The sequence below is a fragment of the Schistocerca gregaria genome, chromosome 4 (assembly GCF_023897955.1).
Source record: "Schistocerca gregaria isolate iqSchGreg1 chromosome 4, iqSchGreg1.2, whole genome shotgun sequence".
In the NCBI taxonomy this organism is placed as follows: domain Eukaryota; kingdom Metazoa; phylum Arthropoda; class Insecta; order Orthoptera; family Acrididae; genus Schistocerca; species Schistocerca gregaria.
Genome location: NC_064923.1, coordinates 88,396,971 through 88,414,360, shown reverse-complemented (window position 1 = coordinate 88,414,360; position 17,390 = coordinate 88,396,971). Strand labels below are relative to the sequence as shown.

Genomic DNA, 17,390 nt, shown 5'->3' with positions numbered 1-17,390 from the left:
CTGCAGAAAAGCTCTTGGACATTGGTATGCTCAGAGCTTGGCTCCAGTCTGTCACCAGCAGTGGAAGATGAAGTTTTGATGATGTGAGCCACTTGTGGTGGCGGAATGTCAGAAAAATCATCAAACAAACGTCGACTGAAGAACCCGAGACAAAAGCCAGCAGGGTATTTGTGGACATATATTACAGCATGTTTTTGAGCAATGAAGAATTTCTTTTGTAAAGGTGATTTATCCTTTAAGATTATTTCATTGACATTTTTGAATGAAAGTATGTCACCTTACTGATTTGTCTCTCCCCATGATTTACAATGACTCTTAAGTGCAAATGTGGCTGATCTAAGATGTTTTAGGAGTTCCAAAACATGATTTTCCAGTTTAAATCCTCATCAGTATGGACACCTAAATATTTGGAAGTTTTCACCCTATGTATTATTTCCCCACCATGTGTTACACTGATGCAGTACCCCTTGATTTTGTATTTTTTTCAAATTGTGGGTGAAACTATTCACAGAAAACCAGTCAATGGTACTTTTAAGAACCTTGATCGCCAGTTCTTCTCTTTCTGTATGTATACTTGGATTGATTAAAATACTGGTGTCATCTGCAAAAAGAACTCATTCTTCTTGTGTGTTAGAAGGAAGATCATTTACATATATGAGGAATAATAGTGAGCCAAAAATTGAGCCTTGGTGAATCCCATGTGATTTCTTCCCAATCACAGTTACAGCCCTGAACTATATTGGTTACATTAATAAGTACAACTTCCTGCATTTCTTTGGTAGATATGACATTATCCATTGATTGGCCATACCATTAATCCCATAAAACTTCCATTTATCTAGCAGAATACACTGATTCACACAGTCAAATACCTTAGATAGATCACAGAAAATATCAACTGACCCTATTTTAGGTTTGTTGAGGATAATAATGTTGCTAAGATGAGATGCTATTCTAGAACACATCACTTTCTCAAAAAGTCTGTAAAATGGCATCAGCAGTGAAACATTTCAGTATTTGTTGACATGTCTCCTATCACCTTTCTTAAATAGGAATTTAACAACCACATATTTCAGACTTTCTGGAAAAATGCTGTGAGTTAGTGATGCATTACCTACTTCAGGTACAATCAGACTTATTATATGGGAGCAAATCATTAGTAATCTATTGGAAACACCATCAAAATCAGATGACCTTTTATTTTTGAGAGATTGTATAATTTTCTTAATTTCATAAGGTGAAGTTGGTATTATATTCATGTTGTTGTTGTTGTTATCTTTATCTTCAGTCCAAAGACTGGTTTGATGCAGCTCTCCATGCTACTCTACCCTTTGTAAGCTTCTACATCTGAGTAACTACAGCAACCTACATTCTTTTGAATCTGCTTAGTGTATTCATCTTTTGTCCTCCCTCTATGATCCCCCCTCCCACCACCACCACACACACACACACACACACACACACACACACACACACACACACACACACACACTTCCATCCAGTAATAAACCGGTGATCCCTAGATGCCTCAGAATGTGTTCTACCAACCGATCCCTTCTTCTAGTCAACTTGTGCCACAAATTCCTCGGCTCCCCAATCCTATTCAGTGCCTCCTCATTAGTTATGTGATCTACCCATCTAATCTTCAGCATTCTTGTGTAGCACCACATTTCAGAAGCTTCTTTTCTCTTCTTGTCTAAACTGTTTATCGTCCATGTTTCACATTCATTCATGGCTACATTCCATACAAGTACTTTCAGGAAAGATTTCTTGACACTTAAATTTATACTCGATATTAACAAATTTCTCTTTTTCAGTAATGCTTTCCTTGCCATCATCAGACTGCATTTTATATCCTTTCTACTTCAACCATCGTCTGTTATTTTGCTGCCCGAATAATGAAACTCCTTTACTACTTTCAGTGTCTCATTTTCTAATCTAATTCACTCAGCATCCACTGATTTAATTCGGCTACATTCCATTATCCCTGTTTTGCTTTTGTTGATGTTTATCTTAAATCCTACTTTCAAGACACTGTCCATTCCATTCTACTGTCCTTCGATGTCCTTTGCTGTGTCTGACAGAATTACAATGCCATCAGCAAACCTCAAGGTTTTTATTTCTTCTCCTTGGATTTTAATTCCTATTCCAAATTTTCTTTTGTTTCCATTATTGTACAGATTGAATAACATCGAGGATAGGCTACAACCCTATCTCACTCCCTTCTCAACCACTGTTTCCCTTTCGTGCCTCTCGAGTCTTATAACTGCCTTCTGGTTTCTGTACAAATTGTAAATAGCCTTTTGCTTCCTGTATTTTACCCTTGTCACCTTTCATAATTTGAAAGAGAGTATTCCAGTCAACATTGTCAAAAGCTTTCTCTAAGCCTACAAATGCTATAAATGTAGGTTTGCCTTTCTTTAACGTAGCTTCTAAAATAAGTCATAGGGTCAGTATTGCCTCACATGTTCCTACATTCCTACGGAATCCAAACTGATCTTCCCCACGGTCCACTTCTACCAGTCTTTCCATTTGTCTGTATAGAATTCACATTATATTTTGCAACTGTGACTTATTAAATTGATAGTTCAGTAATTTTCATACCTGTCAGCACCTGCTTTCTTTGGAATCGGAATTTTTATATTCTTCATGAAGTATGAGGGTATTTCACCTGTCTCGTGCATCTTGCTCACCAGATGGAAGAGTTTGCTCATGACTGGCTGTCCAAAGGCTATCAGTAGTTCTAACAGTATTTTGTCTACTCCCAGGGCCTTTTTTCTACTTCAGTCTTTCAGTTCTCTGTTAAATTCTGTACGCAGTATCATATCTCTCATCTTATATTCATCTACATCCTCTTCCATTTCCATAGTATTGCCCTCAAGTACATCACCCTCGTATAGACCCTCTATATACTCCTTCCACATTTCGGCTTCCCCTTCTTTCCTTAGGACTGGTTTAGTATCTGAACTCTTGATATTCATTCTTTCCTCCAAAGGTCTCTCTAATTTTTCTGTAGGTGGCATCTATCTTACCCCTTGTGATATATGCTTCTACAGCCTTACATTTGTCCTCTAGCCATTCCCTCATAGCCGTTTTGCACTTCCTGTCGATCAAATGTCTAATGGTGAATTTGAGCTTTACGTACCATAGGTAATTTTGAATACAAAGTTCCCATATCAGTAAGACAGAATCTGTATTCAGTGAAATGAAGTCCTTATATGAAAGATCATAATTTTTGGGGAAATTAGTGTGTGACAATACATGAAGCTACATTTAAGCTTGTTGCTGCATGGGGATGTAGGATATGGTTACTAACCAGTGCTGATGAGCAACTGCTTAGATTATAGAATATTTGAAAGGTGAATCCTGCTAAAAACTCTTTGGGGGCACGCAGAGAGACAGCAAAAAGATAAATGAAACAAAAGTTGAACTCTTATCATCTAATAAAAGAAACTTATTACTACTACCTCTTCTTCTTCTTCTTCTTCTTATCTATTCATGGATTTGATAATATACCTTTATTCTATAAACCACAGTATGTAGTTGACCTGCACTTGATAATTCTGTCCACACTCTTATTCACTCTTTTCTTCTTTCACCCTCAATCAGTTAACGTCTGTTGAAGTATTTATTAGGTGTTCCTTTTGCTTATGTCCTAGATATGCAGTTGTCTTCTTTTAAATGTTGTTAAGGTTTCTTTCCATTTATTTATCACAATATTTTTTCTGTGGTAGTTATTCTTGCTGCCCAACATTGTAAACATTCCGAATTACAAAGCCTTCAATCATCTTTGCTGGTGGCACCCATCCTTCAAAACAAAACAGAAGTACAGACCAGATGTAACATCTTACAAATCGAACTCTTAAGTTTTAGGTCTACAACTGCACTTGTGAGAATTTGCTTGAATTTTATGAAACCATTATGGGAAATCTCTGTGTGACATTTTATCTCCAGTCTTCACAAAGCAAAACTGCATGATGCTTATGCAAACTTGACTACTCTTTGTACTAAGAAGCCATTGTTAATAGAGAATTTAGGTTATTGCGTGACAATCATATAATGTATCTTTTTGGTGTTGATATTGAGAGCTAGATTACTGCTGTAATATCCTGCTATGTTGATAAGTTATTGAAGATAATATAAATTATTAGCAGTCAATAGCGTATCATCAGCATAGCGGATGTTGTTGATGATTAACCTTTATGCTATTTCTGTATCACCAAGTGTTTCCTTAAAGATACTCTCAGAGTACAAATTGAATAACAGATGTAAGATAACACATGCTCATTGGGCTTCCCTACAGATACTAAACAAGCTGTTGATCTCAGTATCAAACTTACTATGTGGTGTCTGATTCCAACAGAAATTCTTTATACACTGCATGTATTTCTGATATGTATCCACTTATTTGAGAATTTCCATAAATTTGTGATGTTATACTCTATCAATAGCTTTTTTGTAATCAATAAAATAGTCTCACATTTTTATGCTGATCGTAGCATACTTGTGCTTGAACTTGGAGTGCAACTATTGCTTCTCTTGTACCTAAGCCCAAACTTACTCTCCCCAATGAATGTCTTCATATTTGGCATTTAACCTTTGATGGATGACTTTCAGAAATATTTTCAAGGAATGGCTCATAAGATGCATTAATCTTTGATCTTTACATTTTTGCGCATTCTTCATTTTTAGTGGAAGTTGACAATAGCCATTTGTCATTTTAATGACCTATATCATACAAATTGTTAAAAAGTTTGTGTAAGACATGATGAAGAAGTTTGTTTGACTTTCTTGATTTTTTCTTTCATAATTGGAGGTCCTGTCATATTATTGTTCCTAGAAATCTTAACATTTGGTCTATCATCTGAAAAGAGATTCCTGAGATAATGTACTGAATGTCTCTTTCTTTTCTGTAACTCCAAGGAGTATTTTATCTGTAGTGACAGTTGAGGAGGCATTTTTTCTTGTAAGCATCATAGTAGTTTCTTTATCTTTTTATGTAAGTGAAAATCATCATGTGAAACTTGTGCACTTTCAGTTTCTTCACATTGTAACCCTTCAGTGTTTGCTAATTACATGTGGTTGGTAAAGAGAAAGAGAATAGCATGACTTGGTCATTTTATAAGAGTGAACAGTGAAAAAAGGGGTATTGGAGTGGGGAGCAACTGAAAAAGATGGAGGGGCAGACCTCAAAACTGAAGGACGGGTCATATAGAGGAGAGTATGAGAATTACCACTCTCCTCTGTCATTGCCTTTCCGCAACCCTTGCCTCGAAGCTGCAAGAGTTAACTGAAGAATGGTGAGAATGAAAATGCTCAGTCCCACCTCATTTGTCATACTTTCAAAATCTCTCCTTTTATTTGTTGTAGGCAGAAGGGGCGAGGGGTGGGAGGTGGTTGTCTACCATTTGTTTCGTATGGTGAATTATATTCTGTTCTCATACCATTATTTGGTGTGAAGTTTTTTTGTCAATGAAACAAAAGATCATCTATCAGCTTTATTGTATTTCAAAAATTTGTGCATTAGATTCAGATATTTGAAGCTTAATTATTGTTCATTACAAATTGAAGAATCTCATTGATTAACATTTTATTATAACAGCTAAAAGATGGTCACAAAATGAGCTTTTGGCCACAAAGGCCTTTGTCGAAAACAGACAAACACACACACACACACACACACACACACACACACACACACACACACACACACAACTCGCACGCATTTGCCCACTGTCTGGCAGCTGAAGCCAGACTACTAGCAGCAGCAAGTGACTGCAGAGGCAACCAGATGGGGGCAAGGGGGTGGCTGGGTGGGTGGGGGAGTGGAGGAGGGATAACAGGATTGGTGTAAGGGTTGATAAAGTGCTGCTGGGAGTGTGCATGGATGATGTGGAGAGAGGGCAGGGGAGAAGATGTGGTTGTGTGTGTGTGTGTGTGTGTGTGTGTGTGTGTGTGTGTGTGTGTGTGTGTCCTTTTCTGACAAAGGTCTTGTAGGAAGAAAGCTCATTTTATGAAAGTCTCTTTTTTTGTGCCTATCTGCGACTGAGCATCTGTGCTATATGGTGAGTAGCAACTATCCTTTTCATGATATTGTTAAATTCCATCCTGGATTTTCGATTGTTTGATTCTAATAGCTACAACATTCACTAAAAGATCTCTATTTCATAAGAGTGATGGCTGTTAGTAGAATGACATACAGCTCACTGTATAGATCCACGTGCTCTTTAGAATTACTTTTTTTATAACTGTGAACTGCATATATTAATAAACAATAAATAGTTTTTTCTTGGAAGCATTGAATGGTAGATTAACATGCTTTGCTTGTTTCTTTATGCAGATAAAGAAGCTATCTCGATGGGAAGTTATTGATGTTGTCCGAACACTTTCAACTGAAAAAGCAAAGGCAGGAGAAGAAGGAATGACAAAGTTTTCTCGTGGGAATAGATTCTCTATTGCTGAACATCAAGAGAGGTGAATAATAAGTGTACAAACCTTGCAAATATCCAGAGGGATATAGAACCACCCTATGAGAAATTTTGAATTATTTCCTATGTAATCATCATTATCATTGTCATTGACATTATGGTTGGACATTTGATATATACTGCAAGACAAAAACATATTTCAGACTTTTTGAGACATTATATTTTTCTGTTTTATGCATATTGTTCCAGAATGCCTCCAACTTATCATTATGTAACACAGCCCAGGCATACTGCTTTACGTAAACGTTTTGTATTTTCTTTAATTGTATGTTTCAGTGTGAGATCACACAATTGATGTCATTACTGGTTTTGACTCATTACAAAATTAACGTCGGATGCTATGAATACGTTACATAAGCAGCCAGTTGCTATGTAACCTATTCAAATCATATGATGACTCAGTAAAATATCCGAGACTATTGATGGCCTGAAACTGAGATATATAATTTAAAAAATCTGTTAAATAGTTTTCTTGGTCTTTTCTTATCTGTTAGAATTCAACATATCACTTCCATAGTCTAGTGATAATGTTTTTGCCTTGCTATTCATTTTAATTCTAGTCATAATTATGTCTTCATTTCAAGTTTGTTTCCAGACCCATTTATTTGTTTTCCTCACTCACCTAGTAGTACCCACCATGCATCTGTAGATGTTGTCACTCTCAGTATTTCAATGATTACCTCAGATAAAATCAGTGTCTCACTGTTATAAGTCAGAAATGGAAAACTGCTCTGATTGTAACCATTCTGTTTGGGGCTACCCTTCACCTCCCCATGCATTCTTTTCATCCAGCGGCTATCTTCAACTGCCCTAAATCCCTCGTAAACATTCTGTTTCAGAACCAATCCTTACCTCCATGTGCATACTGTTCATCCAGCTGTCATCGTAAACTGTCCTAAATCCAATAATTGACAGCGTGGTTTTTTGATACAATTGTTCATCTGTGTGGTTTTATTTATTTATTTATTTGCTGGCTATAAAAGATTTCAGTCTAATAGTAATTTATTTTCAGGCCTGCATGCAAAATTGATCTGTTAAATTCTTCCCCTCTGATTTTTTATTCAGTAATAATTTCAAGTTTCTTATCAGTGTCTTAATGCTTTTTGAAGTTTGCTTGAACATTCAGATCTGATCTTCAGTGCTCATGAGAATTGTGAAAACCAGTATGTGCCATGCAACAACTTTTACCTTAAAAATCAGTTCTGTGTAAGATTTTGTGACATAGTACCTTAGCTTAGCAAAATATTTCATTCAGCAGTACTTACACAGGTGTTGTTGTTGTTTTTTTTTTGTTTTTTTGTTTTTTAAATATAGGTGTCAGATATTCCTACAGGAGGTAGTATTGGTCAAAAAAAGAAAAAATCCTGTACTTTTATGTTCGGACATCAATACCTTCTGAGGCATGGGGCGGATATTTTACTTGTGACAAGCAATTTTTAATATTGACAGCCTGCATTTTATTTACAGATGAGGCTGGATTCACAAGAGTTGCCATAGTAAACTACCATAATAAGTGCATGTGGGCAGATGCCAATCCTTGAGCAACCATGGAGATGAGGCATCAGGATTGCTTCGGTATCAATTTACGGGCAGCAATCATCAGTGGCAATCTCTTAGAGCCATACACTTTATCAAATAGATTAACAGGTGTTGTTTGTATCACTGATTTCTGCATGATACATTACTGGTGCCATTGGGTGATGTTGAGCTTGCAGAAAGATGACGACTGTGGTTTGTGCACAAGACACAACCCCCATTTTCTATTTATCATGGGACTGTACTTCAATGCAATGTTCGATGAGTGATGGATTGGTCTAGGTGGTCCCATACCGTGGACGTCTCATTTTCCAGACTTAGGTCAGTTTTGATTTGTGGCTACAGAGACATTTAAAAGCATTGGTGTATGCCCAACCTGTTAGCTATGTGCAGACATTACAGGAACATTTGACCAGTGCATGTGACACAATCAAAATGGAGCCAGACGTTTGAGTTTGTGATTCGCTGTGAAGAGGGGCTGAGGGACGTTTCATGATGTGTGGTTATCACTTGCAACACTGTCTATAGCGTCTACTCCTATGTGACAGACAGATGGGAATGAGAGGACAGATTGCTCTATATCTCAACAGGTATAGGTTTTAGATATATAATTTTAGTTTTGACCAATATAATTCCCTGTAGGAATTTTTGATACTTTTTTTGAACACCCTGTATGTCAAGTAAGATTTAATACTAGAAATATAAATGTCTTTTAGCTCTGAAGGAGGATATTGTCCAAAAGCTCTACAACATTTGTAATCTTCTTTATATGTCTGTTGACAGCACAAGGCCTTAACTAGTGATCACACACTTTTCTTTGACCCCTCTGTGATTGTTAGAGATTGTTGTGCAGCCCTGGAATGCTCAAGATTGTTGCCACCCTTATAGTATTGTGCACCATAAGAGTGACTAGTGAATGTGAATATAGTGTTGGTCCATGTGCATTATTTTGCACAGTGATCATTTACAAAAATAAGCGAAGAGGCTGTACTTGGTCCACCTAGATACTCTTCAATCAACTTTTGTGTCACTTCTACAATGCATTAATCGATTAGTGTTCATTTTGTTTAAGAGCTGTAAGCTCGCTGTTCTGGGAAAAACAGGCAGTGCTAAACTCAGCAGCCAGTGTGTGCTACAATGTGATCACAAGCTTCCACTCCCAGCATCCTTCACTCAGGGGCCAATTGAAAGTGTGCAGTCAATATATAGTGAGTGGTCAACTTCACTCCTTTCATTAATCAAATAAAACTTACATTGCTATATATATTTTAGTGGAAACAAATGTCTCAAAATTATGGCTGTGCATGTAAACAATTGGCATCAACAGAGAATCTGATAGCTGTTTCTCTTTCTCGTGCTTGTTTCCATCCTCCCCATATTCTCCATTTTTCTGTTTAATGAACTTCTCCATATCTATTTTTATAGTTTGTGCCTCTTAGCCCTTTATTTCCACACTAACTTCTTACAACAGAAGCTTCCCATTGCACCCTCCTCAGATTTTGTGGTAAGATTGCCCTGTGGATAGCCCGTCAGAAACTGAAAACTGATGAAGCATGAAAACAGAAAGAACGTATACTGAACTTGGCAAAGGAGCAATCCATGTTCAGATCTCCCCTATGGTCTCCCCACCCCGCCCCTCTTTTTTTTTTTCCTCCTAAAAATTATGAACTGTCCATCTGGTCATTGACATTTCTGTTTGATGGATTCAAATTTGTTGTAACATCTGTTTCCAATTGTGAAGTGTGAGGAAGGGACAGGTTTGCTTCTTGAATTCCTTTGTTGTAACATAGTTCACATCCATTTATTTGTTGTTTCCATATATATGAGAGGTCTGTGTGTACCTCACCTGCTTGCACCATTTGTCACATTTACTCTCACCAGTAATATATTCTTACCACATGACTCATATATTATAGCCAGTATATAGCGGGAAAGTGCCGGCAGACAGGCACAATGAACAAAACACACAAACACACACACAGAATTACTAGCTTTCGCAACCGATGGTTGCTTCTTTAGGAAGGAGAGGGAAAGACGAAAGGATGTGGGTTTTAAGGGAGAGGGTAAGGAGTCATTCCAATCCCGGGAGCGGAAAGACTTCCCTTAGGGGGAAAAAAAGGACAGGTGTACACACACACACGCACACATATCCATCCGCACATACACAGACACAAGCAGACATATTTAGGCAAAGAGTAAGGGCAGAGATGTCAGTCGAGGCGGAAGTACAGAGGCAAAGAAGTTGTTGAAAGACAGGTGAGGTATGAGCGGCGGCAACTTGAAATTAGCGGAGGTTGAGGCCTGGCAGATATCGAGAAGAGAGGATATACTGAAGGGCGAGTTCCCATCTCCGGAGTTCGGATAGGTTGGTGTTGGTGGGAAGTATCCAGATAACTCGGACGGTGTAACACTGTGCCAAGATGTGCTGGCCGTGCACCAAGGCATGTTTAGCCACAGGGTGATCCTCATTACCAACAAACACTGTCTGCCTGTGTCCATTCATGCGAATGGACAGTTTGTTGCTGGTCATTCCCACATACAAAGCGTCACAGTGCAGGCAGGTCAGTTGGTAAATCACGTGGGTGCTTTCACACGTGGCTCTCCCTTTGATCGTGTACACCTTCTGGAGGTTCTGGGTTTGAGGGGATGAGGAAGTGGCTCTGGTTATCTGCTTCTGTACCAGGTCGGGAGGGTAGTTGCGGGATGCAAAAGCTGTTTTCAGGTTGTTCGTGTAATGGTCGAGGGATTCAGGACTGGAGCAGATTCCCTCATCCCCTCAAACCCAGAACATCTCACAGAAGAACCCCAAAAGTACCCCACTTGTGACAGAATACTTCCCGGGACTGGATCAGACCTTGAATGTGGCTCTCCAGCAGGGATACGACTTCCTAAAATCCTGCCCCGAAATGAGATCCATCCTTCATGAAATCCTCCCCACTCCACCAAGAGTGTCTTTCCGCCGTCCACCTAACCTTCGTAACCTCTTGGTTCATCCCTATGAAATCCCCAAACCACCTTCCCTACCCTATGGCTCCTACCCTTGCAACCGCCCCCGGTGTAAAACATGACCTATGCACCCTCCCACCACCACCTACTCCAGTCCTGTAACCCGGAAGGTGTACACGATCAAAGGGAGAGCCACGTGTGAAAGCACCCACGTGATTTACCAACTGACCTGCCTGCACTGTGACGCTTTCTATGTGGGAATGACCAGCAACAAACTGTCCATTCGCATGAATGGACACAGGCAGACAGTGTTTGTTGGTAATGAGGATCACCCTGTGGCTAAACATGCCTTGGTGCATGGCCAGCACATCTTGGCACAGTGTTACACCGTCCGAGTTATCTGGATACTTCCCACCAACACCAACCTATCCGAACTCCGGAGATGGGAACTCGCCCTTCAGTATATCCTCTCTTCTCGATATCCGCCAGGCCTCAACCTCCGCTAATTTCAAGTTGCCGCCGCTCATACCTCACCTGTCTTTCAACAACTTCTTTGCCTCTGTACTTCCGCCTCGACTGACATCTCTGCCCTTACTCTTTGCCTAAATATGTCTGCTTGTGTCTGTGTATGTGCGGATGGATATGTGTGCGTGTGTGTGTGTGTGTGTGTGTGTGTGTGTGAGTGTACACCTGTCCTTTTTTTCCCCCTAAGGGAAGTCCTTCCGCTCCCGGGATTGGAATGACTCCTTACCCTCTCCCTTAAAACCCACATCCTTTCGTCTTTCCCTCTCCTTCCTAAAGAAGCAACCATCGGTTGCGAAAGCTAGTAATTCTGTGTGTGTGTTTGTGTGTTTTGTTCATTGTGCCTGTCTGCCGGCGTTTTCCCGCTTGGTAAGTCTTGGAATCTTTGTTTTTAATATATTTTTCCTATGTGGAAGTTTCTTTCTATTTTATTTACATAGCCAGTATATAGTTTGACAATTGGAAAAACTACTGAAGACTGTGGTGCTTGCAACTCATTTGATGTTGCACATCTTGAGCTTGAACCATTCACTGTTTCTATTTTCGCAGTTCTGTACACTTCCTTCCTGTTTTCATGCTTGATCTGTGGTCAGTTTTTGATGGGCTATCCAGTGGGCCATTTTATCAGTATATATAAGGTGGGAGGGAGTTTGTAATGAGGAGTTTTCCTTGTTAGGTACACTTTTAGTGAATTGTTGTTGCAGGTTAATAGGAAATTACTGTTGTTGTTGTTGTTGTTGTTGTTGTCTTCAGCGTCGTCATTGTCATCCTCAGTCAGAAGACTGGTTTGACGCAGGTCTCCATACTAGACTATCCTGTAAAAACCTCTTCACTTCTGCATAACTGCAGCATTGTACATCCATATGAACATGCTTACTCTATTCAGGCCTTGGTCTCCCTCTACAATTTCTGTCCTCCCCCTCCCCTCTCCCCCCTCCTCCCTCACTGCTCTCCATTGTCAAACGCAGTATTCCTTGATGCCTCATGGTGTTTCCTATTAACGATGTCTTCTTTTAGTCAAAGCTAGTTTTCCTTCAGTTTGATTCAGTACCTCTTCATTAATTATCTAATCAAACTATCTAAATATCAGCAATCTTCTGTAAGGCTACATTTCAAAACCTTTTGTTCTCCTGTTGTCTGTTTTGTTCATTATCTGTGTTTCATTTCTGTACAAGGATTCGCTCCAGACAAATACTTTTAGAAAAAAATTTCCTGGCACATAGTTTTATATTAAATGTTAAACTATTTGTCTTTTCTTTCAGACAGACATCTCTAGCTATTTTCAGTCTGCATTTTTCGCCATCCCTATATTGTCTATAATCATTTATTCTGCTGTTCAAATAGCAAAACTCATAAATTCTTTCACTGCCTCATTTCTTAATCTAATTCCTCAGAATTGCCTGATTTAATTTCACTTCATTCCGTTACCTGTATTTTGGCTTTTTTGATGCTCATCTTATAAACTCTTTTTCAAGTCACTATCCATTCTGTTTGACTAATCTTTCAGGTCCATTGTATTTCCATGTGCTTTACCGTCTCCAACTAAGTTATACCTTCGACGGCAAACCTCAAAAGTTTTTATTTATTCTCCCTGAACAATCAATTCCTTTTCCAAGTTTCGCTTACTTTTCCTTTACTATGTGGCATATGTCTCTGATACCCCGCGCCGCAGAATTTGAATTCCCAACAGATGTCATGGACGTCAAAGACCCCTAGAGGTCTCTGCACCATCGCACTGTAAGCTGTGGCAGCCCATGCCTCCTGGCCTCCATTTAGTGTGAGGGTGACACAGTGGAACACATTGTTGCAGCAACGAATAGCGGCGCCTCCGATAGAGTATTTAAGCGCCTGCCTCTCGCTCATCCAGCGAGTCTAATCATGCATGCGTCTTTGGACACATTCCCCCCGTTGTTTTGATGTTGTTGTTGTTTGTTCTGTCCTTGGTTGGACGTGTCCATCCTCTCCCGTTGTGTTGTTATTCGCAGGCCCGCTCCGCAGGTCCCATCGCACCTTTTATCACTACAACCCCGCGACCGTTCCGGTCGCAGTTACAACATTTTGGCGACGAGGTAAACAGTGGTCATTGTTGGTATTGAGGCGAAGTTGGTCTGTCTGCTGGAGCAACAGCAGCAGCTCATGCAGCAGCAGCAGCTCCAGTTAGACATCTTACTGCAGTCGCTGCGATTGCTAACGGACAAAGTCGATGTCTATGGCGCGTTACCACAACAGCTTCCGAGTCCTTGAGTGTCCGATGCTTTCCCGCATCCGCCATCGTTTCAACCCTTTAATGACACTAAAGACGGCTGGGAAACCTACTTACATTGGCTGAAACAGCATTTCACCACTTTTCAAGTCACGGACGACTCCTTGCAGCGGTCATTGTTTTTGTCTTGGGCCTCCCCAGACAAGTTCGTTCTTCTCCGCAAGTTGGCACCATTGTCCGATCCTGTGGCTCTCTCTTTCCAGGAGATATGCCTTTGCTGACAAACTATTATCCGCAATGCTACCATGCGGTCTCCTCTCGGCTGGAGTTCACCAGTACCATAAACATCCTGGTCAATTGTATCGTTCCTGGGCCATGGACTTGCAGGGTCTCAGCCATTGATGTGATATTACGTGCACCAATCAGCAGTGTAAGGCTTTGTGTGCAAATTTCCTGATCCAGGATGTGGTGGTTCAGCTGGCTTCCGATCCTGAGGTCCGTACTGCGGTGTTGAAACTCGACATCCCCTCCTTGGAAAAGATTCTCCACATTGCCCACTCCTTTGAAATTACTCAGGTGGCTATCAAGCGTCTTATGGCCCGGCCAACCATGGCAGCGCCATTGGGACTCCTCGTTGTCCGACGTCTCTATGGCATCGGCGCCTCCGGTTGCCAGTCGCTCTACTCACTTTCATCTTCGCCACAGTGCTTTATTGCACATTTGTGGGCTGATTGTGCCCATCCTGTGTAACAGGGAGGGCCACATCCGATCGGTTTGTCGTAGTCGCTCGACTCGCTCCAGTCCTGTCCCTCCTGGGCCTCTAGATACAGTCCATGCTGTGCAATCGGTCGTCCCACAGGATGACCCGTCAGTACAGAAGCTTTTTCTCATGCTCAGCCTTTTCACTGAGGATGTCCGTTTTCAGGTCGACACTGGGCCACCGTCCCCCTGGTTAATATGGTGGCATATACCTCCTGGGCTCTCCTGTGTTGTCACCTCCCTCTCGCCATTAGGTCGCCTACGGAGATGGTTCCATTCCCCTTCATGGGCAGTTTGTTGTCCCGACATTCAAGTGTGTTCCCGGCTCTTTGTCGTTGACCATCCATCGGCTTCGAATAATTTTGGCCTGGATGCATTTCAATTGTTTGGCTTTTCCATTTCCAACGAAGTTAAGGTTGTGTCCACAGCTGTTCATTTGCAAGACTTGGACGATCTGTGCTCTGCTTTTGCGTCATTGTTTGCAACGGATCTCGGATGTACTTCCAGTTTTCAGGCACACATCACCTTACGGCCGGATGCACAGCCTTACTTTTTTCGGGGCCTGGCCCCTTCCGGTGGCCTTACAGCCAGTGGTCAAGCAGGAACTTGTTCGGCTCCAGGCCGCTGGCCTTCTGGAGCCTGTAACTTACAGCGCCTGGGCAACGTCATTGGTGGTCACACGGAATCCCAGTGGGTCCCTTCGGTTGTGTGGGGACTTCGGCACTATAGTAAATGCTCAGTCCCTCATTGACTCTTACCCCATTCCCCCGACAGAAAGACCTTCTTGCCAAGCTTTCTGGGAGAGAGTATTTTCCAAAGCTTGACGTTGCTGAGGCATACCACCAGTTGCCCTTGGATGCTGAATTTCAGAACACCATGGTTATCAACATGCCTTTTGGATTGTATAAGTGCAAGCGCCTTCCCTTTGGTGTCTCTTCAATGCCGGCCATTTTCCAGCGATCCCATGAAGCAGCTTGCACAGCCTATTCCTGCCTGTGGGAATTATCTGGATGACATCTTGTTCACCAGACATTGCCGCCAGGAACATTTGCAAAACCTCAGTGCCTTAACCCACGCTCTACAATCTGCTGGTTTACGTTGTTGGCTGGACAAGTTTTTTTTTTTTTTTCCCCGCCCCCAACCAGAAATGAAATACTTAGGCAACTGGCTTAGCAAAGATGGCATTCGCCCTTCAGGTCATAATGTCGCGGCCATTGATGCCCTTCCTCGTCCCAAGGACTTACCTGAACTGCAGGTGTTTTTGGGCAAGGTTACTTCTTGAAACTTCCTGGCAGATTAAAACTGTGTGCCGGACCGAGACTCGAACTTGGGGCCTTTGCCTTTCGCGGGCAAGTGCTCTACCAACTGAGCTACCCAAGTACGACTCACGCCCTGTCCTCACAGCTTTACTTCTGCCAGTATCTTGTCTCCTACCTTCCAAACTTATTACTTAAATTTCTTGCCCCAGGCTGCCTCCGTTGCTCAACCCCTCAATCACTTGTGTCGCAAAGGGGTACCTTTTATTTGGACTGCTGCCTGTGACCAGGATTTTCTCCATTTAAAGGTGATGCTGACGTCTGCCCCTTGCCTAACTCCCTTCGCTCTGGACCGCCCCTTGGTTGTGGTGGCTGATGTGTCGGCATATGGCATTGGGGCCATCTTCACGCACCAGGATGCTGAGGGCTCAGCCCATTGCTTATGCCTCTTAAGATGTTGACCCCAGCACAACGGAACTACTCCCAGATTGAAAAGGAGGCCCTGGCGATCGTGTTCGACGTCCAACGTCCAAAAATGTCACACCTATCTCTTTGGGGCGAAGTTCACCCTCCTGATGGACCATAAATTCTTGGTTACACTTTTCGGATCCAACTTTCACCTTCCAGAGCAGATGGCTCATCGTCTCCAGTGCTGGGGATTGTTTTTACATAATTACAATTACACTATCTGGTGTAAGGCCACTGCACATCATGCTAACACAGACGCTTTGTAAGTATCTCAGCCGGCCCCGATCCTGCCTTTGAGCAACAGGAGGTCCTCTGCTTTCACATTGATTCTGCCCACCGGGATGCACTAGGCAGACTGCCTCTCATGGCTGCTCACATTGCTGCGGTTACCCGCCGTGACCCTGTCTTGCAGTGGGCTCTCCACTATGTGGTCCACAGGTGGCCCTACTATGTTACTTGTCAGATGCAGTCCAATTTCAGCCCCTGGCACCACCTGTCCCACTGGCTCTCCTTTATTGAGGATGTACTTCTGTTGGCCACTGAGTCAGATGCCCACAGGGTGGTCATCCCTCCGGACTTGCGGCTTCGGGTGCTGTCTGTGCGCGTCACCAGGCAAGCTCGCCCCCCACCCCCCCCCCAGTCGTTTGCACCCTGGCCTGTGCCTCGCTGGCCCTGGGACCGCATCCATGTCAATTTAGCAGGCCCGTTTTTGGGGTCCATGTGGTTACTCATTGTTGACGCCAACTCGAAATACACATATATTGTCCACATGCCATCCACCACCATGGAGGCTACACTCACAGTCGTGGCCCAGGTTCTCACCAATGAGGGCCTGCCACACACATTGGTCTCTGATAATGATCCCCAATTCATGGTGTCCTCCTTCCACGACTTCTGTCAGGCCAACGGTATCAAACATATCCGTAGCCCCCCTTTCCACCCTTCGTTCAATGGCGCAACGGAGAGGCTTGTCCGCACTTTTAAACACCAGTTGGCTAGGTCGGTGGACACATCTCCAAGCACTTCGGCCCTCACCCTGTTTTTGAGCACCTATCGCACTACACCAATTGACGGACGCAGTCCAGCAGAGCTCCTTCATGGGCGACAGCCACGAATCCTGCTCCATTTGCTTATGCCATCCTCCTCCTGCCCCCACTCCCAGCCCTCGCAGTGGTATGCCCCCAGCACGGCCTTGTGGGCCCACGAGTTCGG

General features: G+C 42.2%; 1 protein-coding gene across 1 annotated transcript in view; it reads left to right on the top strand.

Annotated features, from left to right (window-relative positions):
- LOC126267005 (transcription initiation factor TFIID subunit 1-like) overlaps positions 1 to 17,390 on the top strand; it is a 230,107-nt gene that overhangs the window by 153,510 nt on the left and 59,207 nt on the right. Inside the window, exon 16 of the mRNA XM_049971767.1 lies at positions 6,341 to 6,474. Within this exon, the coding sequence (XP_049827724.1) occupies positions 6,341 to 6,474 (134 nt within the window). The remainder of the gene's footprint in view (positions 1 to 6,340; positions 6,475 to 17,390) is intronic.